The 18,727-nt window shown below is 40.3% G+C and overlaps 2 protein-coding genes across 8 annotated transcripts; one reads left to right on the plus strand and one right to left on the minus strand.

The window, feature by feature from the left end:
* Window positions 1–243: 243 nt before the first annotated feature.
* On the minus strand, window positions 244–11,186 carry CEP70 (centrosomal protein 70). Of its 6 annotated transcripts, none has more exons than XM_088059304.1 (16): window positions 11,107–11,186; window positions 10,574–10,673; window positions 10,300–10,423; window positions 9,799–9,979; window positions 9,323–9,492; window positions 8,190–8,249; window positions 7,429–7,528; window positions 6,949–7,037; window positions 6,539–6,613; window positions 5,389–5,491; window positions 4,591–4,761; window positions 3,834–3,980; window positions 3,152–3,320; window positions 1,849–1,963; window positions 815–894; window positions 244–448 (listed from the first exon to the last, which is right to left on the minus strand). In XM_088059304.1, exons 1-16 carry the CDS (start codon window positions 11,113–11,115, stop codon window positions 381–383), a joined length of 1,761 nt encoding a protein of 586 aa, XP_087915430.1. In that variant the 5' UTR covers window positions 11,116–11,186; the 3' UTR covers window positions 244–380. The 6 variants fall into 6 exon arrangements, with proteins under 6 accessions (XP_087915430.1, XP_087915429.1, XP_087915427.1 ...); XM_088059303.1 differs by having other exon boundaries at window positions 6,539–6,616; XM_088059301.1 differs by lacking the exon at window positions 11,107–11,186 and adding an exon at window positions 10,973–11,103.
* Window positions 11,114–18,715, plus strand: FAIM (Fas apoptotic inhibitory molecule). Of its 2 annotated transcripts, XM_088059305.1 has the most exons (6): window positions 11,114–11,267; window positions 12,736–12,793; window positions 13,428–13,563; window positions 13,922–14,150; window positions 15,575–15,624; window positions 16,996–18,715. In XM_088059305.1, exons 1-6 carry the CDS (start codon window positions 11,114–11,116, stop codon window positions 17,143–17,145), a joined length of 777 nt encoding a protein of 258 aa, XP_087915431.1. In that variant the 3' UTR covers window positions 17,146–18,715. The 2 variants fall into 2 exon arrangements, with proteins under 2 accessions (XP_087915431.1, XP_005519692.1); XM_005519635.3 differs by lacking the exon at window positions 12,736–12,793 and having other exon boundaries at window positions 11,216–11,267; window positions 16,996–18,710.
* The last annotated feature ends 12 nt before the right edge of the window (window positions 18,716–18,727 follow it).

Here is an 18,727-nt window from a genome sequence, read left to right on the forward strand (position 1 = left end):
TTCAGAAAACCAAGATTGAGCATTTGTGTAAGTGTGATGGCTATGGCAGTAAGAGCATCTTTACCTCATACTTAATGTGTCAACAACATTAAAATGGTTAGTGGTTAGAGTTTGCCTGGTGTTGTGCTGAGTACAGTTTCCTTGACAGATACAGAGTATATTGGTACTCTCTCTGGGATTGAGTAGACTAGTTGATAGCAGTTAAAGTTTTTCTTAAATTGACCAAGAATAAAAAAAAAATAAAAAAATGCAGTAACTTTTATTTATGTTAAAAAATCTGGAATTGTTGCTTAGGATAACAGTGCTTGGAGGTAGCTGCAACGTCATGTGCACCAACAGGTACATTCACAGGTAAGAGAAGTCTTGCTCAGGAAGAGCAGTCACCCATAACCAGCTCCCCATTTCAGGTTTTGCACTGCAGGTAAAATATCATCCACGTTACTGATCTCTGCAACAGAATGGAAAGCAAAAGGGTAAGGCTTATGAACCCAGAATACCTTTGAGTTCAACCAAAATTCTAACTTAAACAGCTGGGGAATTAAATAAACTCCTCAGACCTTTTAATGCTTTTAGAAAAAGATCAATTTGGCGTATAAGTAATATGCTTAAGTAAATGCAACCCCACATTCAATGAAAACAAAGTGTTTTGGTCCCTTCCTGAGGAAAGATGGAGAGTGAGGCAAAAGGCAGCACCTTCCCTTGCATCCTCCTCCTGTTTTAGCACAGCAGGAGTAAACAAAACACTTGTTAACTGTTTAGAGTTCTATGAGGAAGCATTGGCATGAAGATAATTACTGTTGCAAATATTACTCACCTAGAAGACACAGCAAATCTTGAATGAGAGCTTGAAAGGGCGGAAAGAAGCACTCATGTTCTTCAAGCTTATTGATAATACTGTAATGGAAAGTAAGACTGTTAGGTAAGAGGTGCAAGGACATGGCAAGTTCATCCCCTTCTCCATTTTGTTGTTCTGTGCCGTAACTTTGTGAAAATACTGCTACTGCTTAGGATATAAAACCAAGGACCCCAATGTTCTGTTCTCCAGCTTTGAACCCTGCAGCCAATGATGGAGCTGTCATGAGGATCTCTGATTTCACAACTAATGCTGTCTGCACATCCTTCCTTTCCCCCTCACATGGCACCAGGTAGTTGGGGACCTGGAACATTTGTCTGTGTACTAAATATACCACCTGGGGGTGGCTGGTATAACTGCCTTGGAGGTGGAGCAAGAAATGCTTTAAAAGCAGCTGTTCTCCAGTTAAAACTGAGAAATGAGTGCAGAAAGGCTGAGGGAGTGAGTATTGTTAACTCAACATGTGTTAGACGTGCTGCCTGCTCCCTTTTTAGTCTGTCTGTAAAGCATATGCCAAATGCAAGCTCTTAGGTCTGCTACCACCTCGATGTGGCTGTCATCTGTTGAAGGTAGAACTGGATTTGTTCAATTTCCAAAGCATTTGTAGACAGCTTAAGGTAAACCCTGCCTTAGCAACTAGAACACTTCAACATTACATCTGAGACTTGCATCACTTTCTCCTCCCCACCCAGGTGCAGGATTTGTCTCCTGATGAAACACATGTACCATTAAAGCGTGTTTGATCACATTATCCATGCAAACCAGAGGGTGTTTTGGAACCTTCTGGCCTCAATTTTTCCCTCTGTCAGTTTTATTCTTTTGACAAGATTCAAGATTTGTTTCAAGCAGGACAGCAGTAACTAATACCCATGCTGTCACAGCTCACTGACTTCGTAACAAATGATGAAACTTTCTTTCAGCATCAGCTTTTGGCAGTTCTCAATTACTACATTCCATGTTTGAAGAATGGTCAGCAGTGGAACAGCCCCACATACCTGTGGATGTCTTGGGTGCCCAGAAGCTGCTGTACCTGCTCAGTCACGTTCTTATTAATGATGTCACACAGTTTCCCAACAGTATCCACTACCACAGTGGGTGGAGCTGAACTGTCTGTGGAAAAACACACACCTCATGATTCTTGTAACAGTAATAACAGGGAACTATTTTAGACACAGTTGAATTCTTGCAGGTGCACAGATTTTATTTGGTTTTCATAGATCTGGGCCTACACGTTCCATCATTCAGAGAAAACAGAATGCCTGTGGTCAGCTAGGAATGGGGATTCTCTCACTAATCCTTTAGTGGCTAAAAAAATTTTGGCAGAGCTGTGTGTTCACAGCAGAGAGGGTACTGAAGTGCATCATTGCAATGTCAGTGGAAATCAGCCAACTGAAATTATATATATAGAGGAGTTATTTAGTTTCTTGGGACACAGCAGACACACTACAGGGGCTAGGCCAATAAGGAGCCTGCTTAACAAACGTTTTGTTAACACCCAGAACTTGTTTTGGTATTGAATTTTAACCAGTCTGTAGTGCTGTGACTGAAAGTGGCAGCCTCCTTGTCCTTTTCTCCCTCAGTTTCAGAACTAGACTTGGACAAGGCATCCTCTGAGCTGCAGTTATTAGAGGGAGTCCAGGTTTCCTCATCTCCCATGCTGGCTGCATGGAACACTGCTTCCCTCCTTGAAGGAGACTCTGCAGCCCAGGAGCCTTGCTCTGCGGCTGGACATCCTACAGCCCAGCCCAACCTTTTAACCCAGAAGCAGCAGCAGGTGCTGCTCTACAGAAGTTCCCACCAGAAGGTAAATAACCAACTACACCTCTGAGTACTGACAGTTTTGACATTCAACAACTTTGAAAACTTGAAAAACTTTTGGTTTTTAAGTTTAGCAGCGTAAGACGGAACTTACTGAGGATTACACTTGAATAAATTACTGAATAGAAATCTGTATCCAAGGCTGAGTTATTTTCTTGCTTAAACTTGTTATCTTTCAAGTGAAGAATGAACAACAATTATGAAATCACCTCACTGAAAAAAAACTTTGTGGAAAAAAATAAAAATTCTATTTCCCCTGTTACTCCCTTCTTCTGCCTCCCTGCTATTCCTCAGCAACTGCTAAAGGATTACAAATAATGGAGATTTTCTATTTCAACAGTTAACTCACAGGAACATATTTTTATTTTCCCAGTGAAGGAAACAGCTGGTTCATTCATTTCTCAACATTTTTTTCTATGAAGGTCAGCTTTTCACCTATCTTCTTTCTTTGGAATGGTGTGAACAAGCAGCAGTCTTTACCTAGTTCCAGGAGCTCATGGAGATTCCTCATGGCGTTGGTCATTTCCTCCAGCTTTATGTAAACCTCATTCATCCGTGGATAAACACCATTCAGAGAATTCACATCAAACAACTTCTGGAAGTGAGAGACTATGGCAGATAGGGCCTGCACAGACTGTGTCTGGCTGTTCTGGAGCAAGCAGGAAGAAGTACTCATCAACGGTATTGCTCAACAAGGCAAGGGTGCTTTTAGCTGTGAAACATTCTTAAAACCAGTCTGAAGAACAGGTGTAACTTCCCTTATGAAATCTCAGCATTTTAAATATTTTTAAATCTGAATACATAGTTTCAATAGCTTTCAGGCACAAAACTACACCAAACTCAAAATACTCATTTGAAAGCTTTCTTCTCTGTTGCTGAGAGAAGCATTTTTGTATTCTCAGCCCTGAGAGACAGAACAGGATAACTCCTGAGGCTACAGGGCAATGCAAATTCACTGCTGGTCAAGTGCCTTTGATTAAAGCAGCCTTCCCCAAGGTGAATTTATCCATTATGCTAAAACAATCTTTGACTATTGAATGTCTTCAAATAGGTATTTCTTAAATGCTGCAAGCCTTCCAAATGCACCAATCTAATCACTGTGAAAAATGCATTTAAGAATTCCACAGTAACTTGTGATTATAAACCTCTGGTAAAAAAATACCTTTTCCTTATGTTCTAATTCTTCCAAAATTGCATCTACTATCAACTGAAGGTCTTCAACTCGTATGGATTCTCTATTATCCTGTGGATCTTTAGTGTTCCAAGGCAGCAATTCCAGAGACAGTTTTCTCAAGGACCTATGCAAATCCTTTTAAAAGAAGGGAGAGGAGCCAACTTATTTTAGAAACTGCTTAAAGCTGTCTTTATTATAGAAACAGGCATTTTTCGGTTTCTTATATGCATTAACATTCCAGCACTGAAAAGGTTAAGGTTTTAATTTTCATGAATTTAAGGACAGTGTCTTGCTGACATTCTTTGACTTGAAAAGAACAGAGTAAAAAATATTGTATTTGCTATGTATTACAGTTTCAGTGAAATAGGAAGTATTGGTCACAAAGAGTTTGGCTTTAAACAAAACTATTTCACTTAAACTTTGGATCAAAAAGTCACTGTTCTGTTCTGGTCAGACAAAAGGAAGGAAGAGAATGCACCATCATTAATGTATGAAGTCCAGACTCTAGAACTTAAGGTTCTTCTCAGGGACTTGGTTAATAAAATGAAATAAAAGATTTACACAGAGAAGTATCTTTGGTACATATTTCACATGGACAGCAGATTATTTGTAAAATGTAACAGCAAGCCAGGCAATAACAAAAGCTACACACAAAAGCCTTCACAACTACACATAGGGAGGGATGGAGGAGTGCAGAGCAGATGAAAGGAAGACCAAGAAACGGAGTACAACAACGTGCTGTTACCTTTAGGGCTATGAGCTGATCTGCCCACATTTCTATGGTGAGTGGAAGGTGCTCAAATCCACATCCCTGTCCATTCTCTTTAATGGAATTTTGCACTGGCCCTTTGCTGGGCCGGAATATTAATGGAGGAGCTCTTGAGCTTCGCAAAATAGAATCAATACGGGACAAAACCTTCAACAACAAATAAAAAATGTTATTGCTCAAATAGGTTTGATGGTTTGTAATAAAATCCCTCTCTATCACAGTCATGATTGCCTAAAATGAAGTCATGAATAGGTTCAACATTACTATTGATGAATTTTACACATGCAATCAACATGCAATAAACTCGAAGATTTCAACATACACTAGCTAGAAGATATGTAAAAAAAAATGCAAGTGTATACTTCCCTTTGAGGAATAGTTAACATTTATCCACCTGAGGCATTGTAGTGCCCACAGTTTACAGTTTGCTAAGTTTTATCATATTTAGGATTTTTAATTAAAAGGAAAATAAAGGCCACTATCATAGAAGATCTTGAACAAATCCCCTGTCCTGAACAGACTTCAGCTAAATCATATTTACCAGCCTAGTGTCTGCTTCCTTGCTGTGTTTTCAGGTAGTTTACACTCAGACAGAACAAAAACCAGCCTACTATTGACTGCCAAATCCAGAACATGACTCATCTTGCACAGGGGATTTAACAGGCATTCTTAGCCTCAGTCCAGCACGCTCCAGTTGACACAGCTGAACAGAACATGTGTAATGTTTCATTGTGACAGTGCTAGAAACATGCAGAACAGATATAATTTGAGTACCTGCAAGTATTGCTGGCAAGCTACCTGCAGCTGATCCACTCCTGCAACTCTCCCAGAGTCTTTCTTTTCTTCTCTTTTTTCTTCAGTCCTGCTCCCTGAAGATCTGCACAAAAATACACACAGTGGGTCACACAAGCAGCCCTAGCAGGAGGTACCACCTTTTCACTTGATGGAAGAACCAGGTGTGTAGCACTTATATTTGCACCTACAAAGTAAAATCCATGTTATGATGCTGGCCAATAGAATTCCCTCAGACCCAAGCAGCACAGACTGACAACACAATACCTAATGCAAATATCATTAATTTAACAAGTCTCCAGGCTGAGGCTATGCCAGACTGCTTGCTGATTTAGAAGGGACACCACCAGTTTTTCTATTGCTAGAGTTCTACTATGGCTGAAGACTTAAAATCCAGAATTTTACTCTAAAGGTTCAAATTCCAAGCTCAGTTGTTATCTGCTTCTGCTGGAACATCTTTCCTGGCTAATTATAAAAAGCTCACTACTACTCTTCATTTAAATGATACCTACTGCACTAGAATAGACCATTTAAATATACACAACATGTACATTTATTTTAAAGTTTAATTGATGTCTTTTCAGGCTATAAAATATTTAGCATTCAGTATATACAGAAAAATGTCTAGGTGAAATTACACATAAAAACACTTTGTTAGTACTGGATATTTTATATCTTCCATGTATTTTGTTAGCAATATTTAAAAAAAAAAACAGTCAGTTTCTAAGAATAAGGTGGACATAACTTCAGTAACTGCAGCATCTTGCCAACTCACACTTTCACATTCATAATCCATAATGAAACCAGTAGCTTCCTTTACAGCTAATGGAAGCAGCAAACACCACAGATGGCCCTGTAAATATTGCCAGCAAGAGAACTCAAATCTAATCCAGAAAGACAAAATGAAATAAAAAACCCCACACTGCTGTGCCCCCATTTGGAGACCCTGCCATCATTTCAGAATTACAGAGGGCTTTAGAGGTCCAGCAGCACTTGCTGCCCATAGCCAGGCTCCAAAGAATGCTGATAAGGCACATGTTCTATAAGCTACTCTCTACATTACGGGTTTCAGAGTAACTTTGCCTTCAGAAGTCCAGAGGATTCATGAAAGTCTCTGAAAGAATATACTTACTGGGGAGTTTTCTTCAAAGTTTTTTGTAGTTTCTTCACTTGGTGCTTGTAAAATTTTAACTCCTGTGCAGATGGCCTGCTAGAAAGAAAAAGCATGATGTTATATGTCTTGCATTGGAAAGTATCTATAAAATTCATCCAAGCAAAAAAGGAAGAAAGCTTTGCCAGTGCCAAAACATCATTCTGGAAATGAATTTTCTGCTACATCTCTGCATGACAACAGCAATAAAGAGCAAACTAACCATTAGCAGCTTAGGCTATTAACAGTGTAGGAAGAAGAGTGTGGCTGTTGCTGCCATTTCTCATTTTTTTGATCACAGATTCCACACCTCATTTTTACAGTTGCTGGTGCTTTGAAAAGCAAAGTCCACTGAAATGGCCTTATAAAGGATGATACTTATCCCTTCTCACCTTATTTCCAAATCTTTCTTGAGACTTATATTTTCAAGCAAAAGCTGTTCCTTCTTGGCTTTTGTTTCAGTGAGTTGCTTCTGGAAAGACTGCAACACAGACTGGGTTATTTCTTTTATTGCACTCATTTCATAATGAACAAGCTTCAACACTTTAAAGCATGTACATGTTAAGAAGGGCTCCCAATTATTTGGACAGCAAAACAGCATGGATGAGGAATCAGATGATGGACACCAAGAGCCTGGTGCAGTAGACCCCAGGTGGAGCACTGTGACTAAGGAGGTCTATGCAACCAACCCTCAGCAGACCCACATTTTGCTGAATCTTTGCACAAGGACAGGGAATTCTGCCCACAGAGGTTACAAGTTCAGAAGACATGACAAGAACAAGGGAGAGCAATCAAACATTTATGTTTCTAAGCGGCTTTTCAAGGGTTACCACTGAGAGATCTGCACTGGCTTATTCTTGGCAGTTCCATACCATGAGCAGTGCTTTGTAATTAGGAGTAGCATCTAGATTTAAGAACTCTTCCTTGTTTTCTACTTCTCTCTGCACTTCGTCTTCATCTTTTTTATATTGCCTGTTGGGAAAAATAAATTTGTTCAGCTTACTGCAGTTCCATTAGCTCAAAAATGTAAGTTGGTTTAGTTAGCAGTTATGTATGATAATGTTTCCATAAACTACAAAGTAAATAGAATAGAAATTCTGCTCTAAGATCCATGCTCTAATTTCTGGGAAAGCTGTTTCATATGCTAATGAAGTGCACTTATCCACAAGAGAAACTCCAGTACAAGGAAATCCCTTTTCAGTTTTCTCAATGCTAATCTCAAGTTATAGGAATGTCTCAGGTATCTGTCTGTTTGCACTGGGATAGATCTGAAAACCTTTTATTTTGGGAGATCAATCAACGGAGCACAGTTAATGCAGTAATTCTGCCTGTGAACCATGGCAAAAGAGAAAGGGAAAGGGAAAAAAAAAAAAAAAAGACAGACTTATTGTTCAAGTATCTGACTACCCCGAACCTCCTAACTGTCCTGGCCTCCTGACTGAGAAGCTGCTTAGCCTGATGAACAGTTATCCTCTGGAAAAATCCAAATTTCCATGACCATCACAACCCTTTGCTATTTCTTACATGCTAGTGATACCTGGAGCACAGAATATTTACCACTATAAGATTTAAGAACAGTAAGGGCTCAGAAAACTTTGAAGAGTAGAACCACAAGATATTCAGTGAGACCTACCTCAGCTTCTTTTTAATCTGACTAATTTGAGATTCATAATAATCAATTAGACAAAGGTACCTGAAGAAAGGAAAAATGTCCATTTTGAATGTCAGATATTCTCACAAAACTCATAGTGTGACCAACCCAGAGGAACAGGTCAGCTTACACTGCTGCACTGTACTTTGGAAGTAGCTACTCCAAACAGTGGAGTTTCTCTCATACCAGACAAACACGGCCACTCTTTGCCAAAATGGAAAAGTAGACACATTGAATCTGTACTAGTTTAGAAGTAGCAAAATATTCAAGAGGAGATAAAAGTTAAATCTGCCCACCAGCCTCCTCATCTTCTGCCTGTGGTTACCCAGCAAGATAACAGAGAGGCACAGTCAAAGTAAAGTGTCTTGAGCACTCCGAGATTGTTTGGTTTGGAGAGAGAGATGAGGCAGGACAGGGAACCAATTTCAGTGATCCTTCCTCTCATACAGTGAGGGCTCAAGGGAGCAAACACAATTCCTCTTAAACCTTCCCAGGTAGACATTGCTGGCCAGGCCTAGAAAGGCAGGTGATATCAGCACAATAAAGCAATGGCTACCTGAGGCCTAGGAACTGGCAAATGTCTGATTGTAGCACAGCTATGGAAATCCCACTAGCAAGAGACACAGCCTTGTGATACTTTGGAAACTTACCCAAAAGTACTTGGAAGCTCACAGCAAGGCTGCAGTCAGCAGTTGCAAACATCACTTCCAAAAACTGGAAAGGCTCTTTTTTGGGAGCTAAGGATGGTATTTGTTGGGGGGGCTTGTTAGTTTTTAATTTACATTTTAAAATGTTAGAATCCCAGGATGAGATCATCCTAGCTGACACTGCAGCTACAGAGCAGAGTGAATCATTCCCTTCCCTTTGCTGACATCTAGTGTGGGCAGTGGGTGGCAATTTTTAAATTTCTGACATGGATTTTTCTGCATTACAATTTCACAAAAGAAAAATATCACTGCACTGAGGTACCTTCCCAAGAATTCATATTTCATCTTGTACTCCTAAAGTCACCAGATTACTTTTTTTTCACATATAAATATCAAGAAGCATTACTTTAAAATCTGTTTCTTCATTTAATGTTACAGTTGGTCTGGCAGTAAAAGGGAATCACTTACTGCTGATCCAGGAGAGACTTGGGAGCCCTTTTGCAAAATTGACAAAACCTTTTGTTTTGAGTGGCAACTCGCTGCTGCTCCTGCCTCCCAATTCTGCTCAGCTCCTTCTGCAACTGGGCAATAGTCTCTTCTTGCTCTTGCAGCTTTTCCTGCTGCTGTTGGTATTTTACCTGTGAACAGCAACAGGAGTGTTATTGTTCTGACCCACAAGCTGATGGTACTGTACAAGCCCAGGTATGCACTTGGTCGCAAGGAAGATGAACACTTAGGTTTTAGCCGTGCTGAAGAGACAGTGGAAGAGGGATACAGATATTTTTCCAAATTATTTCTAGAAAATTCTGCATCGTTTGAAAAAACTTAGCTATAAACAGTGTACCCTGTGACCCAAGACTCATGTTTATTTATATCAATGTAAATATTCTGAGACCTTTCATAAACCAAAAGTTTGAATCCTCAGACAGCACTATCTGAATTACCCATGAAGCCTGTTGCTCTTTTTGAAGTTCCTTGACTTGGTTCTGTTGCTGGCATGCTTTAGCTATTGTTTCATCTTCCAGCTGACAAATTTTGGCCTTAATGTTTTTCACCACATTTTCCAAATCATTAGCCCGTTGCTCTTGCCGAGATGCCCGACCTTGTTCCAGTCGTACCACATTTCTGAAAAAATAAATAAATCCTTAATTTTAAATTAAACCCATTTCACTATAGCCAGTGCAAGAAGTACACGCCTGACATTATGTGATGCCCTTTGATAACATCCAGTGGCAGCAGGCATGGGAAATACACTGATACGAGAATAAGAAGCACATGAAATAACGGAGGAGCCAGAAAGGAATTGGGACAACATTGCTGCATATTGAACAATAACCTCAGGAAAAAAGTCTTAGGCCTCTGGTGAGATAAGATCTCCACCAGGCTGGAAATGCACGCTAATAATATTTTTACTCTGCAGGCAAATTCCTTCCCCTGTGTCTTACCTAAGACATCGATTTGCCTCCATAAGTCCCTGCATCACCTTCTGCTGTCGCTCAGTGTCTTCCACCAGCGTTTTTAATGCAAGCCTTATTCCCTGAGAAGACTGATGGTCTAGGACAATCATACCTGGAGATACAAAACATAAGCAGTCTCAATGAAACGGTTTTAGCAGCCAAAGAAGGTTGCCTGTTTGCTGCCATTCAGAAGTAGCAGCTTTGGAGATGCCTTATGAACTCAGAGTTACTATTTCCAAATACAAAAATTACATTTCCTTACTTGATGTATCTCTGCAGCTTTGGGGGGCAGCAAGACTCACAGGTTTCAACCCATGACGCAGTAATACCTTGTTTAGGTTTTCCCACTCTGTCTTCTCCTGCTGCATTGGGAGAAAGGGAAAAAGAGGCAGAAACCTGAGTTCTTCACATCAGCTGTGCAGCAGAAAGTACCAAATTCACACAAATTAAAGCAAACCCACCCCAAACCCCCAAGAGGCCACTACAGGAGGGCTTGTGAGAAGCTCCAATAGGATCTGCAAAGCACAATGAGGAAAAGCGTACTTAACACACAGCACGATCAGTTTTCCTGATCCCTATTTGAAAGCAAAATCCGCGCAATGAGTTAAATTCGCCTGTTTAGGAAACCCGAACCACCGGCCCTCGGGTCCCTCCAACGCACCCGGGGCGCAGCGGCCCCGCCGCGAGCGGAGCCCTCAGGGAGGTGGCGGCGGCTCTGGGGCTTCACGGACTGTTCCATCGCGGTTTTGACCCGCTCCAACCACCCAGCGGCGACACCCGGAGCCAGCAGAGTACCTCAGCCATGGCGAGGGCCGCAGGGCAGGAGAGGGGCCGCTCCTCAGGCCGCGGAGCCGCTCGGGCGGGAGCGGAGCGGGCGGGCCGGGGAGCGCGGGGCGGCGCTGCGCGGGCGCCGCCATTTTGCGGCGCGGGATCCGAGGGGAGGAGACCGGGCGGAGGTAGGAGCGGAGGCACGGCGGGAGCTGCGGCGGGGCTGATAGCAACAAAAAATAAAGACGGGGAAAAATGGAAAAAGCTTGTTGTTGGCGGTAACGGTGGGGGCAGGTCTGCCGTTTTCGGAGCTCATCGGTACGCCGCCCCGCGATGAGAGCTGCCGGGATTAGATGGATGGTCTAGGAGCCGTAATCCCAGCCTAGTTTTCAGAACAAGCCCTTCCGTGAAAAGGAGTAAATATCGCTTTGGGCTGCTGAGCTGGTCAGTGAATAGAGGCGGTGGGTGCAGCACTGATGTGTGCCCCATCCGGAGCAGCGGGGGCCGGGGCGCCGCGGCCGCTCCCCGCTGGAGCAGCGCACGGCTTTCCCTTGGGACGCGGTGGGATCCGCTGGCCTTCAGCTGACACCCCTGCCCTAGACTCTGCGTTCGGCTTTGGTGTAAAATAAATGGGTGTTGCTTCATTACCATGATTTGAGGGAGAGAAAAAAAAAAAAAGAATAATTTACGTGTTTCTGGGGATGATTCCTAACCCTTTCAGCATTGATCCTAAATGATGCTTAAGATCCACGCCGCTGGATTGCGGCCTGCCCGGGGTGATGAAGGCTCTGGGCTGCCTGGGACACCTCTTCTGGCATCTCCTGCGTGCCCGAGGCCGCTCCTTGTGCTGATCCCTGCCGGGGACACGCGGGTGACTGTGCCGAGCCTGCTCCTTGGAGCAGAGCAGGGAAACATTCCCTGCCTGACTCCCACCCTGTGCCCCCTTGACAAGAACCAGAAACTTCAGGAACGGCCAAAACAATCTCCTCGACATTTATTAGCACGTGTTATTATCTGTTGGTTTATTGATAGGCACAGACAAGGCAGATGATGATGAAATTAATGAGTGAAAATGATACATTAAAAAACAGTGTCGTGGTCTAAAATCCTCTTAAGAAATTAGTTCCTTGTGGTTCACACAGATTTTGTGATTGAATTGCCAAGTCAAATTTACTAATGTGCTTGTTGAAAGCTGCTGCAGTGGTTTAAAAAAGGGGGGAGGTGAAATAACCTCCTGTGCTATTTCCCAGTCCCAAATTCATTACGGTCTGGGACTGAGATGGGCAGTTCTGGACTGGATTCCTGCTTTGGTCAAGTTAATTTCTAAACTTTGTTTCACAAATCAGGCAGCCCTTTTTTCCATCTAGTAACTGACAAAGTTATGAGGAGCTAGTAAAGTTAGGAGAAACTGCACTTACTCATTTTTGTAAAATATAATATTTTTAAAAATACACTTGCTTTTCTGTCTTAGAGAAAGATGGTTGTGCTTTAAGTGTTTTTATTTCATCACATATATGACAGCACTGTATGTTAATAAAGATGCTTTTAAAACTGTCCTTTATCTTAGCTGGAGAAAATGATGAAACTTTAGCCTTCAGTGCTTCTCTGCTACTATTCTGCTTTTCTATTTTTTCTTGCTGCTAATTGGATTAAAAGCTCTTTTGACTTCTATGGCATCCGGTGAGGAGATTACTGTCTGTGACGATGAAGTAAGGTAAAAAATCAGAACTGTGATATGAGCAGATTTGGAAAGATATCCCCAGTTCCAGTGGTCACTTATGACTGTATCTAAACTGTAAAAATTACTTAAATAAAAGGATATCTTGCCAGATCCCTTCCTGTGTCTGTGTGTGCAGAGTTGCATATCCAAATGATATAGGTAGTGTTTATGAGATTACAGACAAATCTGTTAACACAGGAAATAGATAAACTGGTCACACTATTTTTTCAAGTCTAAAAAGGTGAAACACTTTCTTTGAGACCAGTCAAATAACATATTTTAATCCTTACCAAGAAATAGCAGAACTGCCCAGGAGTATCTTAAAACTAAATATAATTTTGTTACCTATTGTCACCTGAAATGGGAGTTTTAGAGGTTAGATATGTAGTTGTGTCTTTGTACTGTTTGTCAAAGTGAGTCTGTTTAACTGTTTATATTTTGTGATGTTTTGTCATACTTGAATGTCTGAAAAACATTAAAATATAAGCAGTTCTGCAAGCTTATTATTTCAAGTCTCATTTTTTATTTATCAAAAGTGGCTTGCCCAGAAGCAGTAAAGCCTTGAACTGCAGACATCAGGACTTGACCTTTCAATGACAATTAATTTATTTTGTTGGTTTCTCCTTAGGTCTCGGTACAGCCACTTAGAGAAGATGACAGATTTGGTGGCTGTTTGGGAAGTAGCTTTAAGTGATGGTGTTCATAAGATTGAATTTGAACATGGGACCACTTCAGGAAAGCGTGTTGTCTATGTTGATGGAAAGGTGAAATTGCTATATGCTCAAATTCACAGTGATACAGATTATATAAGTGCACTTCCATGCAACACACACCACCACAAACAAAAGACTAATAAATGCAAGTGAGGTACATTCAGTTAATTACCTAGTTTAATAAAATGCATCATTCTTTTTTTCAGTTCCAGTTAAGGTGTGAGTATTCATGAAATGCTTTGCTGTCCTTGGGCAGAGGCACTCTGCATACAAAGCACCGTGTATGCATCCATTCCCAAATAATGATTCAGTACTGAGCTGTCTCCTGAGTTCCAGATAAATTTTTTAGTATTGAAACATGCACCCAGGTTTTTTAATTAATACCCACTGTCTTTGTTTTCTTCTACAGGAAGAAATAAGAAGAGAATGGATGTTTAAATTAGTGGGTAAAGAAACATTCACTGTTGGAGCTACTAAAACTAAAGCTGCTATTAACATTGATGCAGTCAGCGGCTTTGCCTATGAATATACTTTGGAGATCAATGGAAAGAGTCTCAAGCAGTATATAGAGAACAGGTTAAAAACAACCAATACTTGGATATTGAACTTGGGAGGTACAGACTATAGAATTGTTCTAGGTAAGTAAACATTGAGTGACTACATATTGCTACCTCTGAATAAACTTGTCGACAAAAACTGGTAATTAAGAGAAAGCACAGTTCAATGGGTAGCTCTGTTACAGTATAAAATCCTGGGGGATCTGGAAGTTTGGAATGAGATACCAAAGACAGTCTGAAAAGTAATGCTCTTGTTATACATGTGTGAGCCTGCAGCAGCATGGTCTAGATTTGGAGGGGGAAAAAAAAATTGGGAGGCATTACTGCTGCTGCATCCATAGAGCTGCCCTAGCAAAGCAGTTCTCCAGGTGAAGCCTATTACAGAAGTTTTACCTGCATTGTGATCAAACCTCATGTGTGTCTTAAGTTTGTTGAGCAGATAGCCAGGCTTTCCTTCCAAAAATCATCAGCCATGGTCAAGAAGTATTTATCTGAAGTGAAACAGTGTTATTCCACATTTTTGATAGATTGATGAGCATCCTATTTTCTGCATTGCTTCTTATCTACACACTTAAACTAAAACCTTCCAATGATGTTCTTTCACTTTCTTAATAGCAAAGCAATACATTGCTTCTCTTCTGCCCCACCTTTCCCAGTTACATTACAAACAGGTGGGAGGAAGGGATCCCATGAGGAATTTGTCCATGGCATCTAGTGGGAAAATTTCCACTGGGACATTACTGTATGGTTAGAGCTGGAGACAAGAGATCTCAGACTATGATTTCTTCTTAAACCTCAGGACAGAATGAACAGCCCTAAGATGAAGGGAAGCAATGAAGAAAGACAGTTTTAGTGCCAGAAACAGATAAGTCTCTTCACAGAATTTTAATCTCCCTGTGCTTACTGGAAAGGCAAGCAGGATTCAGCTCTCTGCTAATGTTGTGTGAATGACAGTGTCAGTAAAGGGAGTTACAGAGCAAAGTAATTTAAGGAGGATGTGCTGGGAGAAGTAAAAGAATATTCTGTTTCAAATGCAAAAAAAAATCTAAGATTGATATTTAAAGTGGTACTTGGTGCTTTCAAAATGTTAATACAAACAGTCTGATAGATGTTAAATAATGCTGCTTTTAAATTAAATTGACCTGAAAAAAGGGCTTTATTGAATAAACAGCACTCAAATAATTAGCAGAAATTACTTCACTTTTCTGTCTTTTAATCTTTTCAGTTTAAGGCTGTCACAGTATCTCTGGCACTATTCAGAACAACACAGTATTAATAGCTAGGGCTACGGAGGGTTAAAAATGTATATTCAAAGCAGAACAGAGCCTCCTCTCTCTCCAATGTGAGAGCAAACCCTGTAGCTCAGGCACTACAGCTACTTGGGAACTTCTTTTGGGAAGTGAAAGTAAAATTCAACAATAGATTTTTTAAAATCCCTAGATCCTTGTTTGTAGCGAGAAAAAAATACCTTGTTCTTTCTACTTTGTTTTCCTTTTCCTTCACAGAAAAAGATACGATGGATGTGTGGTGCAACGGTCAAAAAATGGAAACAGCGGTATGTAATCCTTTCCAAAGGCTCTTCCCAGGCTATGGATATGTAACCAAAGCTTGGCAGAATAAGCCCCAGAGGGACACATTATCTCCCTTTACCAAAGAGGCCAAGGCAGCTAGCACACTCCTGGTCTGTTCAAAATGACCTTCACTGAATTTTATAATGGGCAGTATTTCAGTTCAGATACCAAACCATCTGCTTGTTTAAGGATAAATTATACTTTTCTTTCCCCTTTTTAGACAAACAAAGAAATCAGAGTCAGTTGTGCAGGGTTTTTAGGGAGAAAAACTTCTGGGGATTGGGAAGGATTTGAGTTTGATGCAGAGTTAGAGCCACTGCATCCAAACCTGCTTGTAACAGTTGTCACTGAAAGTTGAACACATGTAGCCTATTATGATTCATGCTTTTTTCCATCTAGAGATGTTCCTAATACTTAGGGCTTAAGAGCCTCATTGGAACAAGTCAAATCTTTTATCTTGATCACATCTGCATTGATTTTTTGAGCAGGCTGACAGCTAGGGGGCTTAATCTGTTTGGTGTATTTCTGCTTATGATGGCTTTCAATATGCACACCATGTAGGGTGTCAAAGTTTTTACTGCTGCTACAAGGACGCCCCTGGATGAGTACAAATTGTAAAATCAACAGTTCTGCTATACCTGAGAGCAGGATGAAAAGATTCACCAAATGTTTGCTTAGTAATCAGTGAAATAAACCTCCTTTCTGTAAATCAGGACTTCTGCTCCTGATGGCTCAGCCTTTTCTGTAATATACTGAGAGCACTCAGAGGTGCCCTTGCAAGCTGTGAGTGCAGGTTTAGTACCAAACTCTGCTTCCATTAGAGCAGCACATGAACTGTTCTACTGTCACAAACATCATGACAAAAACACAGCCATGTCTGGCAAAATCTATAACAGGAAATTACAGAACTGCAGCAGGAGATGTATCCAAGATATACAGCTGTTGTATAGATTCAGGGATCTGCTGTGGAAGGCATCCTAAATATTCCACCTTTCACTGCTGCTTGAGCAAAGGTTTGTGTGACACCTACTGGCTGTGCAGCACAACTCGGCAGGATGCTGCCTCTTCATGTTTACTGACATGAATCAGTAACAAGGATTCACAAACTCCAACTTTACCATTTCTGATTGTGTGAAATTTTCATCATGGTCTGATATGCACAAATCTTTAACTGGGCACCTTGACAGAGCCCTGCCTGAGATTCAGCAGCCTTGTTCAGCTTTTGGGCAGTATTTGTCACAGGTACCTAAAGGTGCTGTAACTGTGGGAACAGCAAGTGATCTTGACATTGATGCACTCCAGCTTTTCGTTTATTGAAATATCACCTGTTTTTATTCTTGTCTCCTTTCTCTCAGGGTGAATTTGTGGAAGATGGGACTGAAACTCATTTTACTGTTGCTGACCACAGCTGTTGCATTAAGGCTGTCAGTAGTGGGAAACGAAAGGAAGGAATTATTCATACTCTTATTGTGGACAACAGAGAAATCCCAGAGGCTGTGGAATAGCCTCTGGTTAACTGATTATAGTAGGACTAAGATCAGGAATTTTCAATTACTGTGGTAATTATTTTAATATGTACTACTTGGTACATCTAGTTTGTGCTGGGTTTATTTTCTAGTTTCTGTACACGGAATTATTCTTGTTGAGGACCAGATGAAAATAATTATGTACAATCTCTTACATTACCAGTTTTTAAAAAAGCTATATATATCTAGAATATATAGCATATTACTATGTGTGGAGAACACTGGTGAAATAGAAATTATACATCAGGAAAAAATCATGCTATAATAAAACTAAAGATAAATATTCAGTAACACTGAATCCTTAACTACAGGTGTATGTGGAGGGAAGAGAAAGCCTATACTGGGCACAGGATTAAGATGTTAAAAGCTTTCTCTATAATTATTTTTCTATTAACCTGACTACAGACCATTTCACATGCAGTTAAGGGTAGTTACATAGTTAATAAAGAGGTCAATAATGAAATACATAGTTACCAAAACTTGTGTTACAGTATTAAATTAATACTGAATTATGAAAACTGTTCTCTATTCCCACTAGGAGCAAGATGTTACATTGTGCCAAAAAAAACCCCATTCCTTTAGGTGTTCTGAAAACTGATGCTGTAGTTCATAAACTAGAGAAGACAGTAGAAGAAAAAAAAAATTCCTGCTATGAAACCTCTTTAAAAATGGTCTCTTGAAGCATGCTGACATAAGAACTTACCTCTGTTCACTGCTAACAAATCTTAAATCTACAAATATGTGTTTTCATGGCAGTAATGTGTGAATCAAAAATATAAGGAAGAAGGGAACAGAAATGGAAAATAATTAGTTACTTTAATTGAATAGTTAAAATAGGAATAGACTAATTCTGTTTTCAGAATTGCAGCATAATTTCCAATGTCAACCTTTGGATTTCTTGAGAACAAAACTCATGTGGTTAGACTTACACTACAAAACTACCCTTTGTAACTGCAAGCACAGCTAATCTTAAAAATAATTATTAAAAAACCTAAAATGTTAATATATTAATCTAAAAGTTTCTTTTGTAATTGTTAAAAAAAAATCCACTTGTAACCTCAAAATTCAGAATTAAACTTTTATAACTTAATTTCTTTTGGACTTGTGAGTGGTTCCTAGCACTACAACTACTAGCTCAAGAGTTGCAGGTGCAGTACAAGCATCCTGGGAATCCATTAACAAATTTTTTGGAAAAGTTTTATTAAATGCTAATTTCATCTGTGTTTTAGAGATCAGGCTGCTGCCCATCAGCAGGCTTTACTGGAGAAAGTTTCCATGTACCCAAGTGCTGGACTGAATCCCCTTTTACACTGGAATTACTGGAGTAACAGCCCTTGGGCTTTTCCGTGTATTTGCTTCACGTCACTGCAGAAGTAATGGGGGGATACCTGGCTACAAGGCTGACAATTTAATCTTTAAAAGATGTTGGTAAAGGTAAATTAATTGAAAAATAATTTCAAGCTGTAGCTTGAACCGGTTCTCTACTATTTTGTAGCCTTTCAAAGAGATTGAATGTTGCTGAGAAGTCTGAAGCTCATGTACAGTACAAATCACATTCTTA

Source organism: Pseudopodoces humilis, chromosome 8 (genome assembly GCF_049639895.1).
Source record: "Pseudopodoces humilis isolate 2021_Gansu_Grassland_sample_001 chromosome 8, ASM4963989v1, whole genome shotgun sequence".
In the NCBI taxonomy this organism is placed as follows: domain Eukaryota; kingdom Metazoa; phylum Chordata; class Aves; order Passeriformes; family Paridae; genus Pseudopodoces; species Pseudopodoces humilis.

Bases quoted from the DNA above. Each gene is read 5' to 3' on its own strand.
- CEP70 (XM_088059300.1), bottom strand. From the start codon at position 11,050: ATGGAACAGTCCGTGAAGCCCCAGAGCCGCCGCCACCTCCCTGAGGGC. The intron at 4,762-5,388 runs GTACTCAAATTA...TTGTTGTTGAAG, and splicing joins CTTGCCAGCAATACTTGCAG to GTTTTGTCCCGTATTGATTC. The intron at 895-1,848 runs GTATGTGGGGCT...TTTCCATTACAG, and splicing joins GGCACCCAAGACATCCACAG to TATTATCAATAAGCTTGAAG.
- FAIM (XM_088059305.1), top strand. From the start codon at position 11,114: ATGGCGAGGGCCGCAGGGCAGGAGAGGGGCCGCTCCTCAGGCCGCGGA. The intron at 13,564-13,921 runs GTGAAATTGCTA...TTTCTTCTACAG, and splicing joins TTGTCTATGTTGATGGAAAG to GAAGAAATAAGAAGAGAATG. The intron at 14,151-15,574 runs GTAAGTAAACAT...TTTCCTTCACAG, and splicing joins AGACTATAGAATTGTTCTAG to AAAAAGATACGATGGATGTG.